The 21,005-nt window shown below is 41.1% G+C and overlaps 1 protein-coding gene across 1 annotated transcript; it reads left to right on the top strand.

Moving 5' to 3' along the window:
- Positions 1 to 125: 125 nt before the first annotated feature.
- Positions 126 to 19,553, top strand: Tbh (Tyramine beta hydroxylase). The gene is made up of 12 exons (XM_045768059.2): positions 126 to 575; positions 3,881 to 4,027; positions 4,216 to 4,371; positions 5,130 to 5,231; positions 6,007 to 6,105; positions 6,641 to 6,739; positions 7,702 to 7,786; positions 9,422 to 9,588; positions 10,186 to 10,368; positions 16,704 to 16,891; positions 18,257 to 18,388; positions 19,376 to 19,553. Exons 1-12 carry the CDS (start codon positions 267 to 269, stop codon positions 19,524 to 19,526), a joined length of 1,818 nt encoding a protein of 605 aa, XP_045624015.2. The 5' UTR covers positions 126 to 266; the 3' UTR covers positions 19,527 to 19,553.
- The last annotated feature ends 1,452 nt before the right edge of the window (positions 19,554 to 21,005 follow it).

The raw sequence follows: 21,005 nt of genomic DNA on the forward strand, positions 1-21,005 counted from the left end.
GATATGCGAGTATGAGCGGCGACGTGTCATGCTTAGATGCGAAAAGCGCGGGAACGGGTCGATATCACAGAGCCAAGAAGTCGTGGATTTCTTTTTTTTTTTTTACTTGTGGGTGGGTGCAAGGACGGGAGGTGGAGGGCGAGTGCCCACATGCGCAGTTCACCCAGGGTGGTCTCCTGTGCGCAATACACCCAGGGTCTTCCTCCGTGCGCAATGCACCAAGTTTACCCGCAGCTCCGCCCAAGCCCCATAGCTGTCAGTCAAGCATGAAGAGCCGACGAGGAGGGAGTCGTTCCGGGGCCTGGCGGTTCCTGCTGCTGCTGACGGCTGCCGTCCTCGCTGCCCCCTCCCAGCACGAGTCGTCTTCTATCTATGACGTGGCACTCGACCTCAACGACACCCACCACCTCTACTGGCGTGTCGACTACCCTGAAGAGGAAGTCAAGTTTGAGGTCCACTCCCGAGGCCGAGCGTCTCAACCCTGGATTGCACTGGGCTTCTCAGACCGTGGTGACCTCGTCGGGGCCGACCTCTGTGTCTTGTGGACTGACTGGCATGGACACGTGCATTTCCAGGTGCGTGTCACTGACTTCAGTACATTGTCAGGTGGGTATTACTGACTTCAGTACATTTACAGGTGGGTGTCACTGACTTCAGTACATTGTCAGGTGGGTATTACTGACTTCAGTACATTTACAGGTGGGTGTCACAGACTTCAGTACATTTACAGGTGGGTGTCACAGACTTCAGTACATTTACAGGTGGGTGTCACAGACTTCAGTACATTTCCAGGTGGGTATTACTGACTTCAGTACATTTCCAGGTGGGTATTACTGACTGCAGTACATTTCCAGGTGGATGTCACTGACTTCAGTACATTTCCAGGTGCGTGTCACTGACTTCAGTACATTTCCAGGTGGATAGACCTACAACCTGTTCTCTTACAAATTACGTCTGAATTTGTCCGTTTGCCCGTATGGCCGAAAATGGACGTAATTTTAAAATGAACCGAAAATGAAAATAAATTTTTGATATTTTTTTTCAAAACAGTAAGTTAAAGGTGGTCTGGTGAACCCGTCCTCTTAAAAATAACCTCGCTTTTTACTCGTATGCGCGCTATGGTCAAAAGCGGACGTAATTTGAAATGAAATCGGCTCACAAAAGTGATGTGCAGTTTCGTTTTCTGTAAGTCTCCGGCTTACTCCATTAGGTTCGTAAAGGAAACTTTCAATTAACGTTTCTCATGACGTTTTGAAACTTCAGGAGAACTTCCTGCCCTCCTATCCTACCAGAGGAGTCCTCGTAACTTACTGTTTTGCAAAAAAAAAAAAATCCAAAATTTATTTTCATTTTTTTATTTTCAAATTACGTCCATTTTCGGACATACGGACAAACGGTCAAATTCAGACGTAATTTGTAAGAGAACAGGACAGGTTGGGGGGGGGGGGGTGACTCAGTCTTAGGATTCATGGTGGGGAACACCATGAATCCATTGGGTCATGGATATGTTTATCCCAGACATCCACCATTGTATTATGGATAACGTTTGCCATACGACACCTGAAGTCATAATGCGAAGCTTATTTGGTAACAAATATCTAACACGGAACAGGACAAAACATTTGAAACTCGTGTGTGTGTGTTCTAAAAATTCACGGGATAATGCTATGATTTGTAAAGTGTCGGTAGCCTAGTCTTATTCTGCATGTCATCTACGATGCTCGCTTCATATTCCCTCAGTGCACGATAAATTGTACATTTTCAGTGCACAATCCTGTACCTCAGTGCACGATAGACATTCTCTCAGTGCACAATAGATATTCCCTCAGTGCACAATAGATATTCCCTCAGTGCACGATAGATATTCCCTCAATGAACGCTTGACAACTGATTGCATCAAAAACCTTTGGAGGTTGGCAGTTTGAGGTCCTCCGGAATAGTCTATAGTCGTCTAAATTTTAAATTCACTTAAGTATTTTTTATGCCATGACTAAGATACCCGAGTTTTAGTTCTATAATCTGTTCCCATAGCACGATATATCTTTTGATCCCACTTCTCTATTTCCTTTTAATGTTTGTAATAATATCTTCACATCCCGTGACAATCTACTTCCTCCAGTATGGGAAACTTGGTCCATGGAAGACAAAACAGTCGTGCAGGGCGTCACGGAAAACAGCGTGACTCTTTATGAAGACAGCAAATCCGGCTTCTGCGCCATGAAAATATTGCTTACCTTGAGGTGGTTACCTTGAGGTGCTTCCGGGGCTTAGTGTCCCCGCGGCCCGGTCGTCGACCAGGCCTCCTAAATTAAGGATTAAGGCCTCCAGGATTAAAACTAAATCTGTATACCAAACGCTGTCAAAGGGGAAGAGATAAATGAAGTCTTCCTAACCGGAGGAGATACGGGGGAGTCGGAACAGCAAGGCGCGGGGAGAACACTCACTCACTCCCTCACCCGCAAGCCACCGGACGTGTGTATGTACGCTGGAACGCTTAGGAGAATCTTGCTTTTAAGGTACAACGTTAGGGAGACGGGGAAGTTGTACTCCTCAGACACCCAGCTCTCTCCTCCCTTCCCTCGCGGAGAGCACAAGCAACATCAAACACCGCCGCGGCTCCTTGTGGCGACGACAGCCCCGCATCACGGCGCTGACAGGCCGCCCTTCACCACCGCTTCCGAAATGTTGCTGTCAGTATTGGACATCTTCCTCATCTTCCCTCCTCTCTCCTTCATCCGCCCCCTCCCCCACCCAATCCCCCCATCTTTCCATCTTTCCGCTTTTTCTTACTCCTTCCCCATTCACCCACACACTCCCTTCCGTCTTCCTCCAACCCCCTCCCCCCCTATCCCCCCCCCCCCACTATAAACCCATCTCCACAAAAACAAAAGTTTGTTTAGGTCTTTTATCTTGGTTTAGTCACCAACGTCACTATCGCCGCGTCCTCTCAGCTAACACGTCTCGTTATACACGTAATGGTCCCCAACGAACAAATACTAAGTACTATGAAAAGTTGCGGCTCACATATATGCGCGTTTTCTATGCTTCGGTTGGTTAGGTTAGGCGGGTGGCTTAGGTTGCTGGTTAGGTTAGCATTTTGTATTTTGTACATTGTGGCAAATCAAGATGTGGCTGCGCCATCATCATCGTCGTCTACATTAAAGTTGCTATCGTCTTGATCGTAATGTATATCGTTATTTTCATCGTTATCGGGTTCATTATCATTCCGTCCTTGTGAGCGCAAATGTGAAGTTAACTTTTAATAATAAGCAAAACAAATATTTTCGTGAGTATCGGCTTAATTAATTATTTTACCCCTGCCACCTATAGACGGGTGGGGCCCACCACAGCCGGGTGGGACCCACCACAGCCACGTGGGGTCCACCACAGCCGGGTGGGACCCACCACTAACACCCTCACCCACTACCGCAGCACCACTAACACCATCACCCACTACCACAGCACCACTAACACCATCACCACTACCACAGCACCACTAACACCATCACCTACTACCACAGCACCACTAACACCATCACCCACTACCACAGCACCACTAACACCATCACCCACTACCACAGCACCACTAACACCATCACCCACTACCACAGAACCACTAACACCCTCACCCACTACCACAGCACCACTAACACCATCACCCACTACCACAGCACCACTAACACCATCACCCACTACCACAGCACCACTAACACCATCACCCACTACCACAGCACCACTAACACCCTCACCCACTACCACAGCACCACTAACACCATCACCCACTACCACAGCACCACTAACACCATCACCCACTACCACAGCACCACTAACACCCTCACCCACTACCACAGCACCACTAACACCATCACCACTACCACAGAACGCGGTGGTCGGGGCCAACCGGCGCCTTGTGGTTGCTGATCAACAAGACTGTCAAGACTTCCGCTACAAGGTGCACGATGACGTCATCAAGTTTACCTTTTCCAGGGAGTTTGACACCTGTCACCCGAAGCACTACGTTATTCAGGTGTGTAGTGTGCCAGGTGTGTTCGTGCAGGTGTGTAGTGTCCCAACTGCCAGGTGTGTGTGTGTGGTTAAGTCCTGGTATAGTTGCTGAACTCCCAGACGGTAGAAATAGCCTAAGCTACTCTATCCTTTGAAATGTATTTTTATTGTCTCACTAAACGTACTTGCACTTGCTGACCGTCCGTGCAGAGCGGCACAACACACGTGGTATGGGCGTGGGGCGAGGGCCCTCTGTACCGGCTGGCGGGCGTCCTGGCCAAGGGGGACCAGACGGGCATGGTGAGAGTGCAGCTACTCAAGCCTAGTCTACCGCAGCCCGCCCTAGACGACTGCCAGGTCCTGGAGGTGAGTCCTACTCGCAGCGTCCTCGTACCTCCTCAACCCTTCTACTTCACCTTTCGTTTCACACGCTGCACCTCGACATAGACTATATGCAGGCGATGAGTCTCTGTAACGTGGCTGAAGTATGTTGACCAGACCACACACTAGGAGGTGAAGGGACGACGACGTTTCGGTCCGTCCTGGACCATTCTAAAGTCCACAATCGACTTGAGAATGGTCCATAACGGACCGAAACGTCGTCGTTCCTTCGCCCTCTAGTGTGTGGTCTGGTCAATAGACTATATATCTAATTAAATACGAAAAAATATGACCTCTTACTGGATACAAATGTTCGGTTATTTTCTTTTGCAAATTTTACACTCGAAAAATATCTTAATTTGTTTAATAATTCTGTGGTGTACTTTAGTAAACTTATAATAAACATATACCTTCTGATTTAATAAAATAAGTATGGAGTGAAAATATTGTTTTCACTGTTCAAGTTAACGCATGATAAATGTCAGTATATATTAGTGAGTCTATCAAGAAAAAAATAAAACTCTGGGGGCTGACAGCATGACATAGCACTACTTGAACACGAAATGGTTTGCGAAGATTGACTGAACTCACTTTTGTGTTGGTTATTTGACCACTCTGATGAAACTCTAGCGTATACCCTTTTTAAAATTGAATACAAATCTGAAATTATTTGTAAAAAACATTCCGGAAACACTTTGTTATTCAAGTGGTTGTATGTCACGTGACAACACTTGGGGCCACAGGTGCGGGCAGTGAAGGTGGAGGTGCCGGCCGAGGAGACCACGTACTGGTGCAGTGTGCAGAAGTTGCCCGACGCCTTCCACGAGAAGCATCACATCTTGGAGGTGAGTTACAGGGAAGAGCGGGCTATTAGCTCCTGTGTGGGTAGAGGTTAGCTTGTAGAAGATAGGGAAATAGTTTTTGTTGAGTCAGGTTTGGTTAGGGTGAACGAGTAGGATGTCTTGTTCATGTGGGCCCAGATTATGGTGTGAATTTGTAAGGACTACGAGTTAGCTTGTGGAGGGCAGGAGTGAGTTTGTGGAGTGTAGGAATGAGCTTTTTTTAGGGTAGGGATATACTAGGCTAGCAGGGAAAATCGTAGAGTAAATTGATCAGGGAGGGTTAAAGAAACTAGAAAGAGACGAATAAGGATAGATGTGATAATGTGAGTCCAAGATATGCGTAACATCGGCGTTGGCTTCAGTGAATGTTCGTGCTCCTGAGAGTTAATGTAAATGAATGAGGGAAATATAGGCTCTAGCAAAGGAATTCACTAAGATCAAAAGTAAAACAAAATTAATTATAATGTTGTCCTATAAAATGGAATGAATAGAATGATGTCCTAGTTAGATATTTCCAACGGATATGATATTTTATACAAAAGACGGTTCGGCAAAGAAATTTTTGTTTTATAACTTAACCTAATGTGACTCATTCAAGCCTAATGTAACTTAACTGTAACTTGACCCAACCTAACGTTAACATCATACCCAAATGATATATAAAATTTGAACAATTCTAAAACAAAGTTCGTTGGAAGGTGCTGTGCATGACTAGGTTGCACCCCATCACAACAGTATATAAACACTTGTTGAAGCAGTTACCAACGTCCACTTACAGTTTGGACCCGTCATCGAGAAGGGGAACGAAGATGTGGTTCACCACATGGAAGTATTTCACTGCGAATACCCGCCCGACGTGATCGTGCCCAGGTACCAGGTACGTCAATACCCATCTGGACACCTGTACTAGGTTCACCACTTGCAGGAATTATACTGCGTGTACCCGCCCACCATGTCCATCCCCAGGTACCTCATTACTCATCTGTTTACATATACAAGGTCAACTGGTCGTGAGTAGCGAGAGAGTATAGTTTGACACCACGAAGTCAGCCTTGATTATCACGCTTGGGTCCCCATACGTGAGGCTATGCAATTTAAGTTCTTGTTTCGCTGTGATATTTACTGTTAACGTTGTTCATTAGCTAGGCAGAGAGTTACCATTTTGCTACATTGAGTAATTGATCAATATGTGTGTTTGTTGACATCAGAAATACACGAAAAGGATTTTGAATGCATAAAATGTTCTTACGTTTACTCAAAATGCAATGCAATTTGCATTTTAGAAGCAAAGCAAACAATATTTCTTTAATAATTTTATGTTGTATTAGTTAGCATCCAACATGTTTTCGATAGTAATATCTATAGGTTTTGTCGGAGTGTATCGGTCACCAGATTCGACTTCTCTCCGACAGGGTCCATGTCACGTCGCCGACCGAGCTCCAGAGATCGACACCTGTAAGCGAGTGATGGCTGCCTGGGCCATGGGAGCCTCGTCTTTCGTCTATCCTCCGGTAAGCCAAACTTTTTCGAACCCCCACCACACACACACACCTTCCTGGGTGTTTGTGTGTGTGTGTGTATGTACTCACCTAATTGTGCTTATGGGGGGTTGAGCTTTGTCTCTTTGGTCCCGCCTATAAGGGAAGTGTGTGTGTGTGTGTGTGTGTGAAAAAAGTTGATTGAGAGGCGGGCCGAAAGAACAGAGCTCAACCCCCCGCAAGCACAAGTAGGCGAATACGCACAAGATTTCTTTACCTAATTGAGCTAGGCTGCAAAGGACCACTAGAACTAAGACTCGCATTGTCGGATAAGTGGAGGGGGATATATAAATTACATACATTATTGTCAGGGGATTTATTGAGGTAAACAAGGAAATTAAAAAGCGTGGGGCCAGAACACAAGTTGCATACTCCAATGAACTAGGATATGTGTATCAATTGATTCAAGTGTGAAGGGTTGCGAATACTTCATATTACTTCATAATGAACTTGAACGGGAGAAAGTGAAGCTTACACTATTCGTGGATTTAAATGCAGATATTATAAAGCCCAAGAAGTTTATTCGATTCAGAGTGTAGTTTTAATTTAGCTTTTAAGCTTTATATTAAAATTTACATCAGAAATTTGAAATTTCGATATAACATTGACACAACTAAGAGGACTAAAGCATACTCGCTGGTTCATCGGCAAGTTCATACCTTCATCAACTAAGGTTTAAGAAGTATAAAATGTTGGCAGAATAGTATTTAAGTAAACTTGTAGCTAAGGTAAACAAGTGTGGTAAACTGGTAATTGTGGCATATACAAAGTTAAAGAAACTGCACAGCCTAATGTAATCAGGTAAACGGGAGCGATGAATGATGAAATTATTGTATTAAATAGTGTGGTAAACTGGAGAAAGTGACGAGACAAACTAAAAAAAAAAAGTGACCCAATCATAGTGAGGTTGGTTGTGACATCGTCTGAACACACAGGATGCAGGGATGCCTATTGGCGGGCCGGACTTCAACCCTTACGTCATGCTGGAAGTTCACTACAACAACCCTTCACTAATTTCTGGTGAGTAATGCCCTACGCAACTCCAAACCCTCACCCAATACCCACAACAAACACTTCCAAACCAACACCCACAATTAACCAACATTTCCAAACCAGCACTCCCAAACCCCTTTCAACCATCAGTTTTGTTTTATATATATAGCGTTCCGAGTGCTGGTGATTTATATGTTGTGAGACAGGCTTCTTACTGCATGTGTGGTGTGACGGTAACGCGTTGGTGTTCGGCTGTTTCAAAAGCTAGGGGTATGGCCTCGTCACATATAGAAACAAAACAGAGAAAATCTGGAACTTCGTCTGTGGTAAGGTAATGGGAAGACACACAAAACACAAGCAACTTTAACAATGAGATTTTAATTACGCTAGAAAAGCAAAACATGAATAAAATGGACATAAAATTGGAACATAAAATCAATCAATCAAAATAATAAGAATAATCAAATGACAAAATGAAAAGTTACGTTAAGACAAGTGAGTAATAACAAGTGAACAATATAAAATGCAAAATATGGATGCAGGAATATTGGCTTTAAGCAGCCACCTCTCTTAGTACACGTAAGCCAGAGCTTAGTCTACCAACGAGACGTGTTAACTTGTTGAAAGCACTGGATATTCTGAGGTCTCTAGGTCGTGGTGGCCCCAGACATCAGGTAGTGTGGTGGGTAGGGACCAGGTGCGACTGACCACCAGCCAATCAGCGATGAGCAGGCGACGGACAGGTAGTTTGGTGGTTCGAGTGGCGGGGGGAGCAGGTGTTCCTGGTGCTGAATACGTTTGCTCTCTGGCAAACCTTGGTGTTGTATTTGTTGGATATTTCTTCCATATTATTTGTGTAGGGATGTATAGCGACGAACTTAGGAGGGAAGAGCAGGCTCAATCTCTCTTGAAGGAGATTATCGTCACAGTGGTGATTCCGGCTTCTTACTACATGTGTGGTGATTTAGGCTTCTAACTACATGTGTGGTGATTTAGGCTTCTTACTCATGTGTGGTGATTTAGGCTTCTTACTCATGTGTGGTGATTTAGGCTTCTTACTACATGTGTGGTGATTTAGGCTTCTGACTGCATGTGTGGTGATTTAGGCTTCTTACTACATGTGTGGTGATTTAGGCTTCTGACTGCATGTGTGGTGATTTAGGCTTCTTACTGCATGTGTGGTGATTTAGGCTTCTGACTGCATGTGTGGTGATTTAGGCTTCTTACTGCATGTGTGGTGATTTAGGCTTCTTACTACCTATGTGGTGATTCATTCTTCTTGCTTCATGTGTAGTGATTTAAAAGTAATTTTTCATTTATGGTGTTTCTTGTGCTAGGTTTTCATGCGTGGTTCTTGGTACACAGTGCCTCACTTGGCTTCATATATAGGGGGTTACATTCTGCTACTGTACCCCAATGTATGTAAAAAATAGTTTTGTCCCTGAGTGAAATAATAATATGATTATGATTATTATACTTACTGCTGAAACTCACTCGAAGGAACTAGTTAAGAGATATAATGCAGTCTTGTGCAACCGCAGAAAAATTGGAAGGTTTCTGTATAACCTGTATAACTGTTTTTTGTTTAGTGTTAGACATTAGCCGCCTGATTTGCTGTTGTTTGTCTGTGTTAACTGTTAACGCTAAGCTGTGTTAGTGCAGGTCGCGTGGACAGCTCAGGGATTGCCTTGCACTACACTAATCACCTGAGACAGTACGACGCCGGCATCATGGAACTGGGACTGGAGTACAGCAGCAAGATGGCCATCCCGCCCGCCATGAACACCTTCACTCTCTCAGGGTACTGCGTGCCAGAGTGCACAGCGCTGGTCAGTACACCTTCTCCTGCTCCACTCTTTACATTCACTTGATTTTTTTGTTTAGCATTTTAAGTCTTTACGATGCATGGGGTATGTTCGCAAATCTAGCTGTTTTACTTGCAGGAGGTCAGACTTCAAAGGTTATAAAAAATAAATACCGTATATTCTTAACTAGAATAGATTTATCATTTTATTTCATCGTCTTTTCTCACTGTAGATTTTCTAAAATCATCTTTTACTCGCTGCTATAATCTCCTCTATCAATACACTATTGCATTGATCCACCACATTCACCAACTGAACGTTTCAGAAATTGCACCGCCTCAACTGCCACACAGAGTAGACAACACTTACCTACTCGTCAAAACATCAACTCTTAGCGTCTTGGAACCAACACTTGTTTCTCTTAAATGTTAAAAATAATCAAAATTAAAATATACGCGTTCATTTACACATTTTAATATTTGACAGCGAGCCTTCTCGACCTGCTTTAGCCTATTACAATACCTTACCTGCCATTTTCTGCTCTAGTACTACATATTCCCAAGCATCCGTCCTACTCCTTGTATTCCTGTAAGTAACTGAACGTTCCCTCACTTGCTGTAGGGCCTGCCGGAGGAGGGCATCTACATCTTCGGGTCGCAGCTGCACACACACCTGACGGGGTTGCGGGTGTGGACCAAGCACTTGAGAGAGGAAGAGGAGTTGCCAGAGCTCAATCGCGATGATCACTACTCTACTCACTTTCAGGAGATCAGGAGGCTACCGTCCCCCGTCCACGTCTTACCGGTGGGTGTGTGTGTGTGTGTGAGGCTACCTAGCTGTGCTTGCGGGGGTTGAGCTCTGGCTCTTTGGTCCCGCCTCTCAACCGTCAATCAACAGGTGTACAGGTTCCTGAGCCTATTGGGCTCTATCATATCAACACTTAAAACTCTGTATGGAGTCAGCCTCCACCACATCACTGCCTAATGCATTTCATTTTACTTTGACGCTAAAACAAATTTCTTTCTAATATCTATATCGCTCTTTTGGGGTGTTGTTATGAACCGCAGGTAGCCTAATGACGTGAAGCTACCAGGTGAGTTATTTTTGCCCACCTGACTAGAGGTTGGGAGTCAGGGGAAGAAGAACGTTAATAGAGTAAACAATAGTGAATTATGACCTAAAAGAATACAAGCAGAGGACAAGCATCTTATAGATGCAGAAATGAGATGTCGACATTTTGTGACGTGACGTGATGCAGACGGAAGTCATGACCAGGGTTGCCAGATTGGGCTACAAGTACCGAATTGGGCTACTTTTGAAAGCTCCGCGCTCCCAAATTTTTTATTTCGCAACTTGCGACTTTTTGGGCTACTTTAAAAGCAAGTTGGGCTAGTTTGGGCTATTAATGTTAAACTGAATGATGATTATTTATACTTTTATAATGTAATGTGTACAAATCACAGCCGCGTCAAACAGCCTGATTGACTAGACCACTTACCACAGGAGGCCTGGTCAGAGACCGGCCCTCTGGGGACGTTGATCCTAGGAACCTTTGAAAGAAAAAATAATCGCTAGGCAAAGCAATCCTCCCCAGGGGCCATAGATTTCCCAACCTTAATTGTCGTTAATACTTCATCCCGAAAGTTACAGCTGGTTCCACAGATCGTCATTAAGGAGAGAACGTTATCTAGAAATGTACAGATTGATAAATGATTGTAAACATCCTTTACAGTTAATACCTTTGTCAGGAAGACGATGGTTGGCAAGGAGCGGTAGTGTAAAGTGGTTGTTAGATCACTGGGAGTCTTTAACAACTCACTACCAAATCGCTTCTTGCTCTTGTGATAAATATGTTACAAGGCAACTTTTTCAATGCACTCTGATCCCTCAATTAGCTATATTTCACATTTCTCAGACCAATCCTAAATCTTTATGAAAGTATGAATTGACTTTATCAAAAAGACGAAGCAGATCAGTGTAGCCTTCACACTGTCTTAGAAAACTTTACTCCTGGAATACTCAGAAGAATCGTGCATTCTCATCATGCAAAGCTTCATGTTAATTTGGACTACAATTACATATGTCTGCCTCTGGAGAAAGTGGACTTTGGTTACGAATTTTCAACACTTCAGGCAACTAACAGACAAAACAATTTTATAACCCAGGAAAAGTTTCAAAATATTCAAAAAAGATGCCATAATATTTATTTATTTATTTATTTATATATATACAAGAAGGTACATTGGGTTTGTGAGAATACATTGGATAGTACAGTATTTACATTCTTGTAAAGCCACTAGTACGCGCAGCGTTTCGGGCAGGTCCTTAATCTAGCAGATAATTTTAAGTAGGTAATTTCAATCAGAATTGATAAATGATAAAGATACATTACAAGAGAAAAATGAGATGAGAGAGATAAGTAGGTATATTAAAACACATTGTTATATTAAAGCTCTGATTAATTACATTGACAGCTTGATTAGTAATTTAAACAAGGTTAATAGACACCATACAGCAGATTGACAGCACATATAAGACAGCAATGATCACAATGGTAAAGATGTTCAAATTGGGAACATAAAGGTTGGGAGATTGGGTAGCAATTGATACAGTGCAATTTTAAGGCAAAAAGTGAAAAACTATGAAGATGAAATTAGGTACTTTTTAGTATTGATTTTGAATGATGTAAAAGTTGGACAGCTTTTCAATTCAGTAGGGAGTGAGTTCCATAAACTGGGTCCCTTTATTTGCATAGAGTGTTTACACAGATTAAGTTTAACTCTGGGGATATCAAAGAGATATTTATTTCTGGTGTGGTGATAATGGGTCCTATTACATCTGTCCAAGAAGAGTTTCAGACAAGGATTTGCATTTAGGAACAGGGTTTTGTAAATGTAGTTGACACAAGAGAATTTGTGGAGTGAGATTATGTTTAGCATGTTTAGGGAGTTAAACAGGGGGGCTGTGTGTTGTCTGAAAGCAGAATTTGATATTATTCTGATGGCAGATTTTTGCTGGGTGATGATGGACTTGAGGTGGTTTGCAGTGGTTGAACCCCATGCACAGATACCATAGTTGAGATAGGGATAGATTAGTGCATAATATAGAGAGATGAGTGCAGAGTTAGGAACATAATATCTGATTTTGGAGAGTATACCAACTGTTTTAGAGACTTTCTTAGTTATGTGTTGTATGTGGGTACTGAAGTTGAGTCTCTTGTCTAGGAATATGCCAAGAAACTTTCCATCATTTTTATTGCTAATGTTTACATTGTCAATCTGAAGCTGAATTGCATTTGTAGATTTGCTTCCGAATAGGATGTAGTAGGTCTTTTCTATGTTAAGTGTTAGTTTGTTGGTTGACATCCATAAGTGGACTTTTTTTAGTTCATTATTAACAACACCATTTAGTGTATGTGGGTTGGGGTTGGAGTAGATGAGGGTAGTATCATCAGCAAACAAAATAGGTTTCAGAATGTTAGAGACATTAGGCAGATCATTAATGTATATAAGAAAAAGAAGAGGTCCCAAGATGCTGCCCTGTGGCACTCCAACAGTTATTGGTAGAATGAGAGAGATTATATTTAATATTTAGGTGAAAGCTTGCAAAGAGCTTCTTTCTCGTATTTCAAGTAATGCTGAAACTTTCAAAATCGTGTAGTGTACTCTATATATTACTTTGAAACCTGTATCAGTCACTAAACAAAAAATTGGGCTACTCTTATTGCAAATTCGCTACTTTTAGACCCTCAGTTCGCTACTTTCAGCAATTTGGATCTGGCAACCCTGGTCATGACGCGTCACTTGAGTGGCTCAGTCCTCAGGGGTAGACGTACGTCACTGCCTCCTGGGAAGAAGGAAGCCTATAGTTCGTGGTTGTGTTTGAGTGAAGACTACAGTGTACAACTGGTGAGGACGCTGCCGAGGACACGACGTACGTCATTTGTCAGTGATCATGAAGGTATATTAGGGACGGCCTGAAGCCCGCATGGTGGTCGTATGCCTGAGTGGACCCTAATGTGATATAGAGAAAAGTAAGCAGGAGTGTTTGTGTGAAGCCTGCCAGGCTCCTTCGTAGACTTAAGTGGGGACTGTGAGAAGCTGTGAAAGGCAGTCCAAAAGGATTTTAGTGAACGATCAAGAATAGCGCCATGTTGGGGCGCTAGTGGGCGAGGGCGCCACAACGTCACTTCAGCGGTAAGCACACTTCATTAGTTGATAAATTGCTTGTTAGTGTTTGATGGTGTGCCCAGCGATCGTAGGAGACGTATATGCATATAGGTTAGAGATTTGATAAAGATAGTAAGAGTATATTAGGAGTAAAAGAAGATGAGACATGCTGAAGGCGGGAGTAGCACATGCTCGCTCGCCCGATGTCAGTGAGCAACTGAGCGGGCGGAGTCCCAGGCGGACCTCGGAGGTGAATTTCGGTGTGGACTCGTCCGGAAATGGGGGAGTACCCCCCCCCCCCCCCCCCCCCCCGGCTGGCCCGGTGTGCAGAAAGGGATATCGGAAGGACAAATTTATTTCGTGTAAATAAATAAATATATATTATATAATATTATATAATATATATTATATATTATAATATTATATAATATAATATTATAATATAATATTATATAATATATATAATATTATATAATATAATATTATAATATAATATTATATAATATATATAATATTATATAATATATATTATATAATATATATTATATAATATAAATATATATATATATATATATATATTATATTATATAATATAAATATATATATATATATAATATATTATATATTATATATAATATATATTATATAATATATATTATATAATATATATAATATAATATATATTATATAATATATATATATAATATATTATATAATATATATATATAATATATATATATAATATATATATATATATATATATATATATATATATATATATATATATATATATATATATATATATATATATATATATATATGTACCTAGTAGCCAGAATGAACTTCTCGGCCTACTATGCAAGGCCCGATTTGCCTAATAAGCCAAGTTTTCCTGAATTAATATATTTCCTCTATTTTTTTTCTTATGAAATGACAAAGCTACCCATTTCATTATGTATGAGGTCAATTTTTTTTTATTGTAGATAAAATTAACGTAGATATATAATCGAACCTAACCAACCCTACCTAACCTAACCTATATAGGTTAGGTTTGGTTAGGTAGCTGAAAAAGTTAGGTTAGGTAGGTTAGGTAGTCGAAATACAATTAATTCGTGAAAACTTGGCTTATTAGGCAAATCGGGCCTTGCATAGAGGCTGAGAAGCGCGTTCTGGCTACTAGGTACGACATATATATATATATATATATATATATATATATATATATATATATATATATATATATATATATATATATAAATGTGTGTGTGTGTGTTGACAAATCCACACTAGAAAATGAAGGGACGACGACGTTTCGGTCCGTCCTGGACCATTCTAAAGTCGATTGTGATGAGGGAAGGAGATGAATACAATAAATAGGTAAGAGAGAGGTGAGTAGCAAGGCAAAAGGTATGCAAGGTAAGGTGTTTGTAGATAGGGAAAGTAACAGGGAAAAAGAAGGCTCTTGGCCGTACACTTAATGACAGACTTAAAGAACACAAAAGAATTTTTTTCTACCACAGACGTGGCCACACATTTACAATACTAACCAGCATATATACATTTTCTTCTGTCCTCCATGGACAGGGTTAGAGATGTGTTAAACATATAGTTCAGGGGTTTATTGAACAATCAACCACATTCGGTGCTTTTAAAATGCTAAGCAAACCTACATACGTAAATTACATAGACACAGATTTACGTATGCCCTACATAAAGTGTTCGATGTGTCTTTTACATAGTGTCATTAATGTGCATTTACAAAGGTGAAATGTAATTCTGATCAGCTTCCATATACACTTTATACACATACATATACATACACACACACGTACATATACATATATACATACTTATATACATATATACATACTTATATACACACACATGCATTCACATACATTTGTCTCTTTTACTCTGACAGGGTGAGATAGCTGATAGAGAAACTAGCGTGCAATTAAGCACCTAATCACTAAAGGTGATTAAGGTGCTTTTACAAGCTCAGGTTATATAGTTACATCACATACATACATTGTATAATTGATACATTACATGGTCAATCTTGGGTACAAGTCCAATATATCATCAAGTGTTCCAGTATTCATATAGTAATTACACAGTTCAGCATACCTTAGCCCAGGAGGGCGAAAGTCAGTCAGTATGGGACATTCTACAATATATTGTTCAAGAGAGTGCATGTTTTCTCTTTCACAAAGTTGACACATTGTGTACTCGACATTTGGATTTTAAGAAAGCTACCAGATACGTCTATATCCCAGGCGTATTCTGGCCACTATAACATCACATTGCCGGGTTCTTGTTCTACAAAAGCAGTGTTAAGTCTTCAGACACTAACAATGCTCTCTTCTGTCATGTTAGGGATTCTAATCATCCTATTGATTGGTCTTCCTCCAAAATAATCTTTCCTGCCTCTACTCTACACAGACGCCGTCTTGTTGAATCGGCTCTAATACACAATGTACCCAACATGAACTTGAGTCCTGGCTTTGTTGCTGTGGACTCTTCCCTTTCACAGTATATACTCAAATGATGTAATCTTTCTAACAAACGTGACCTTACATAAGCTTACCCTTCCATTTATCTTTCTTTCTCTTTCCTTTTTCGTTTTCTGTCCATTATTTTCTGCTACGATCCCTTGCTATCTTCTTCTTATTCCATTACTATCCCCTTCTTATTGGGTGGTTATAATTAAGATCTGCCTCGTATGGGCCAATAGGCCTTCTGCAGTTACCTTTGTTCTTTTTCCTGTTACTATCCCCTCTACTACTAAGCCCGATTTACCGAATAAAACGAGAGATTTTCTTTATTTTCAATTAATTGTTTCTTGTTGGTTTATTTTAAATATTATTATATTGTTATAGTGTACAAGAGACCTTAACCACTCGACCATCACGACCGCCATCAGAAGTCAAAGGTGCAAAATATATATTACCTCGCATGTCTCTCCCCCAGGGCGACGCGCTCATAACTACCTGCGAGTTCTCGACCACGTCGCGAGACAACGTCACTGTGGGAGGGTTCGCGATCAGCGACGAGATGTGCGTCAACTACGTCCACTACTACCCCAAGGTGGAGCTCGAGGTGTGCAAGTCCTCAGTCGACTCCGCCACCCTCATCAGCTACTTCAAGTTTATGAACAGGTGGGCACCGGACAGGCCACAGGGTTTTGTGTTCTCTTTCCTTTTATTTTTTACGTTCGGTGCACAGTGCGCTGTGCACAGTTGTTATTATTATTATTAACATCTTTATTGACAAAATTAATTACAATTTTGCTTAATCTGAGGATTTTGATAGTCTTATTAAAGTGAGGATAATGCTGGTATTCACTGTCACGCAGGACAGAGGATCATGCATAAGACAATAAGTCTAAATCGGTGCACAGTGCGTTGTTCTAAAGGCAGTGTAGCCTGGGTACGATATAGGTCAATACAGATATAAAACTGTTTCTCCATTGTATTTTTTTTTTTACTTAAAACCTAGCTTATCAATCATAAACACATCTATCCTAACATGACAATATATAAGCTTTAAACAAATATAAATCATATCTCGATTTATATTTGTGTACGATTTGATCCTACCTTCTCCAGAACACCCAGGTAGGCGGAACCTGAAACTTACACTTATCATGTTTATACTTGGTATTGTACCGAGGTGTTGCGTCCATGCAGCTTCCAGAGAGTAGGTAGGATACCAAAAGGTGTATCTCGGCTTCTCGGTGTATATACACTAAGTTTACATTAGTTGTGGACTATGTCCAGGATGAAATTATACGTGCTGGTGGGTCAGTAATAACATGTAGGCATTAATAACTCTTACCCAGGTTGGTAAGCCTGATTTATGCCTTAAGCATAAATCCCAAGTCAAAACTCTTATGAAAAGAAAGAAAATTAAATTGACATTTTATACAGTTACACAGAACAAAGGGGAACCACAATTAAAAAACAAAAATGAATATAAGAGCTTAACAGGTGGATATTGATAGGGATTTAAAACTCTAAGCCTAAATTAGAACGCAAAACAATTGCTTCAAATTGGACATGTTGAAATTTAGACAAGAAAGAGAACAACACTTAGATATTGAGTTACAGATTTGCAGACCTGTGTAATAAACTGGCGAATAACATGTTTCAACAGGAATGTTTGAATCACAGGTTGCATAAGTGATTTAATGGTTGTAGTTGAAGACAAATATTAGCATGGTATCAACTTATCTTTTGGATATCACTTCAGCATTATGTTCTAATGCAATTAGTGCTGGTTAAAACGTGTTTTGATCTCTTACGTGAAATAAACAGCTCCATAGTAATGATAATAATAACATTTGTATTGATAAGTGTATTAACAATTATCATGACATGGCAACAAACGTCATGATATAACAGCAAGCATAGTGAATCACCACATAGTTTTCATTATTATTATGTAGTTGATCCAAATGACAGTGATAATGCTCTCCAGTATTGATCTTCGTGAGCGGTAATGAGAGGTGTGACCGTCCGCAGGTGGGAGCTGCAGGAGACGTCACCTGAAGAGGGCTGGCGGGAGAACTACCAGCACATCCGCTGGACGCCCCTACGCTCCGGCATGCTGGCCGACCTCTACCTCAACTCTCCCATCTCCATGCAGTGTAACAAGTAGGTCCCGGCCCTCTTGCACCTTCAGTGCCGCCGTCTGATGATAGTTACAGTGGGAGGAGATGGAACGATGGTTCCATCTCCCTCCCCTCCCCAAGGGGGGAGGGAGATGGTCAGCTTATGCTGAGTGGTTGAAACCTCGGAATCATTTATTATTTTACGGTACTAAATTTTTATTTATGTACAGTAGTTTACGAAGATACTCTTAAAGACACAAAGAATATTATAAAATTCCCCATACCTGTGTAAAATTGGCATTCTTCAAATTGGCATTCCATAGGTTAGGATACGTGAATAGGCTTGCTAACTTACCACTGAAAGCATGTATTTGAAATGTAAGGCATTGGTACAGCCTCCTTAAATTGCCCATAAGTACCATCGTACAGCATATACCAGCACGGTCTTGTAAGATAAGTGAAACAAGATTATAGCTTAAGAGCGAAGATTTTGGGCAGATATCTACTTAAATAGCTTGGCTGGAAGTTCGAACCCAAATCAGTGTTCTTTATATGTATAATTGTTTAGGTACCACATTTGATAACACTCGTTGGGTGGGGGAACTCTTCATCCCCGAGAAGTGAATATACGGCACATGGGGAATGCTCCCACGGATGTATATGAACTTGTATATTGTCTCCTACCACCTCTCAATTATTTTAAGAAAGCAGCAAATGTGTGAGCATGAGTATGATTTAATATATATATTTATATATATATGTTGTATATGTATATATATATATATATATATATATATATATATATATATATATATATATATATATATATATATAAAATTTATACAGCTTCAATTATATTGCACATGGCATACTGTGACAATAATTCACGTCTTTCCCTAGTAATCATAAGCTATTAGCGAGAAGTACTGGGATGAAACCCACGGCTGCAGAGGTACCTAGATTCTCATACCACATAAGTATTTCCTTCATGTTAGTGTACCGTATAGTTACGAGTAATTACGCCCCGCAGGTCATCAGGTGCGCGGTTCCCCGGCTACTGGGAGAACATTCCGATCCCCCTCCCTCTCCACCCCCTCCCGGAGAATCAGAGAAAATGTAACCAGAGCAGGAAGATCATCAGAGAAAACGATGATTTGGAGGGAGACTCCTTTTTAAAATAAACTTTCCCGGATCATCAGGAAAAAAAAGAGACAAGAGCAAGATGGTTAGAGAAAACAATGTCGTGGAGGGACGCACCTTTTTACAATTATATATCCCCATAGTATGTTTATGTCGTGGAAAAGTGTTTAGTCTTAGTGTGTGTTTTTAGTAGATTATGTAATTAGGGTGATTAGGGTGAGTTATAAAGTTTATTTGTTTAAGGTCAGTCCATTTCATTTGATGAATTCATTGAATTATTAAGCACTATATCAAGTATCTGATGCAATTTAGGAAATAAGAACATAATTGTTGTAGTCCCTCATAGGTCACCAATATATTCTCCAAATAATGGAATCGCTAGCTGTCTTAGTGTCAGGAGTAATGGGGAAACCTTTGACAAATCGCTGGCTTCCTGCTCCCGTTCATGTCACTAGAGATGGAGGTCCTCAGGTAAATTCAGATAAGCCACTTTAAATTTATTGGAACCTTGTTAATTCCATTCTACCCTGATGGTGTTGATAAAGCAGCGAGATAAATAAAGGGCTAGAACAGTGGTCCCCAACCTTTTTGGACTCGCGGCTTTATTTTCTAATACTCAAATGATCTGTGACCACACTTTCATAATTGAAAAAAATTGTCTAATCAGGATACTCATCACTTGCTAATTCGCGATTGATTCACATATGCTAGTATTCAGGATTTGGGTTCTGCGACCCACCAGAAAACATACCCACTTGTTGGGAACCACTGCACTAGAGGATTAGCAACAGTATTTCCGAGCTGTCAGAAGTGACTTATCAGCTGGTATCCAACCATCACAGAAGATTATTGATGTTCTGGTGTCATAATGTTGTATGGAGAGGGAATATATTTACTAAAATGAGAAATCTGCTTATTTCCCTTGGACGATATTTGGTGTATTACAATTAAAGTTTCAGCAAGTGTATTGACTCACAACCCAAAGGTCCAAGGTTCGATTCCCACGGCAGCACAAGAAACGTTAGCTTTCACCTGATTCCTCTGCTAAACTAAAAGTAAATTGGTGTCCGGGAGTTAGGCAACTGTTGTGGATTGCGTCCTGGGGAATGTCAGTATTTGGCCGAGAGGGACCTCGATAAGCTTAACAGGCTTTCTGTCTCAGACAACGAAAATCAACCGTATACATACACGCCATCAACGTATTTTGAGACAGCCTGGAAAACGAACCTTGACCAAATAGTATGAGCTTCTGACTAGTGTGGATGATGTAGCTGGTTCTGGCTGAGAGCACAAGAGATAGAGAAACAAAGGTAAGGCAATTATGAGGAGAAAGTGCCGAGTCAGCATGACTATATAGCAATTGGAAGGGAAATGTGGACAAGGAGCTAGGATAGGACAGAAGGAATGGTGCCCAACTACTTGGACCATCTGGAATCGAGCTCCGACCTGCAAGAAGCGAGGTCTTCACTGTACCGGCGTGCAGTGATTGGAGAGAAGTAAATATTCAGAATAGTGTGTTG

This window comes from Procambarus clarkii, chromosome 91 (assembly GCF_040958095.1).
Source record: "Procambarus clarkii isolate CNS0578487 chromosome 91, FALCON_Pclarkii_2.0, whole genome shotgun sequence".
NCBI classification, from domain to species: domain Eukaryota; kingdom Metazoa; phylum Arthropoda; class Malacostraca; order Decapoda; family Cambaridae; genus Procambarus; species Procambarus clarkii.

Bases quoted from the DNA above. Each gene is read 5' to 3' on its own strand.
- Tbh (XM_045768059.2), top strand. From the start codon at position 267: ATGAAGAGCCGACGAGGAGGGAGTCGTTCCGGGGCCTGGCGGTTCCTG. The intron at 6,106-6,640 runs GTACGTCAATAC...TCTCTCCGACAG, and splicing joins TGATCGTGCCCAGGTACCAG to GGTCCATGTCACGTCGCCGA. The intron at 9,589-10,185 runs GTCAGTACACCT...CACTTGCTGTAG, and splicing joins TGCCAGAGTGCACAGCGCTG to GGCCTGCCGGAGGAGGGCAT.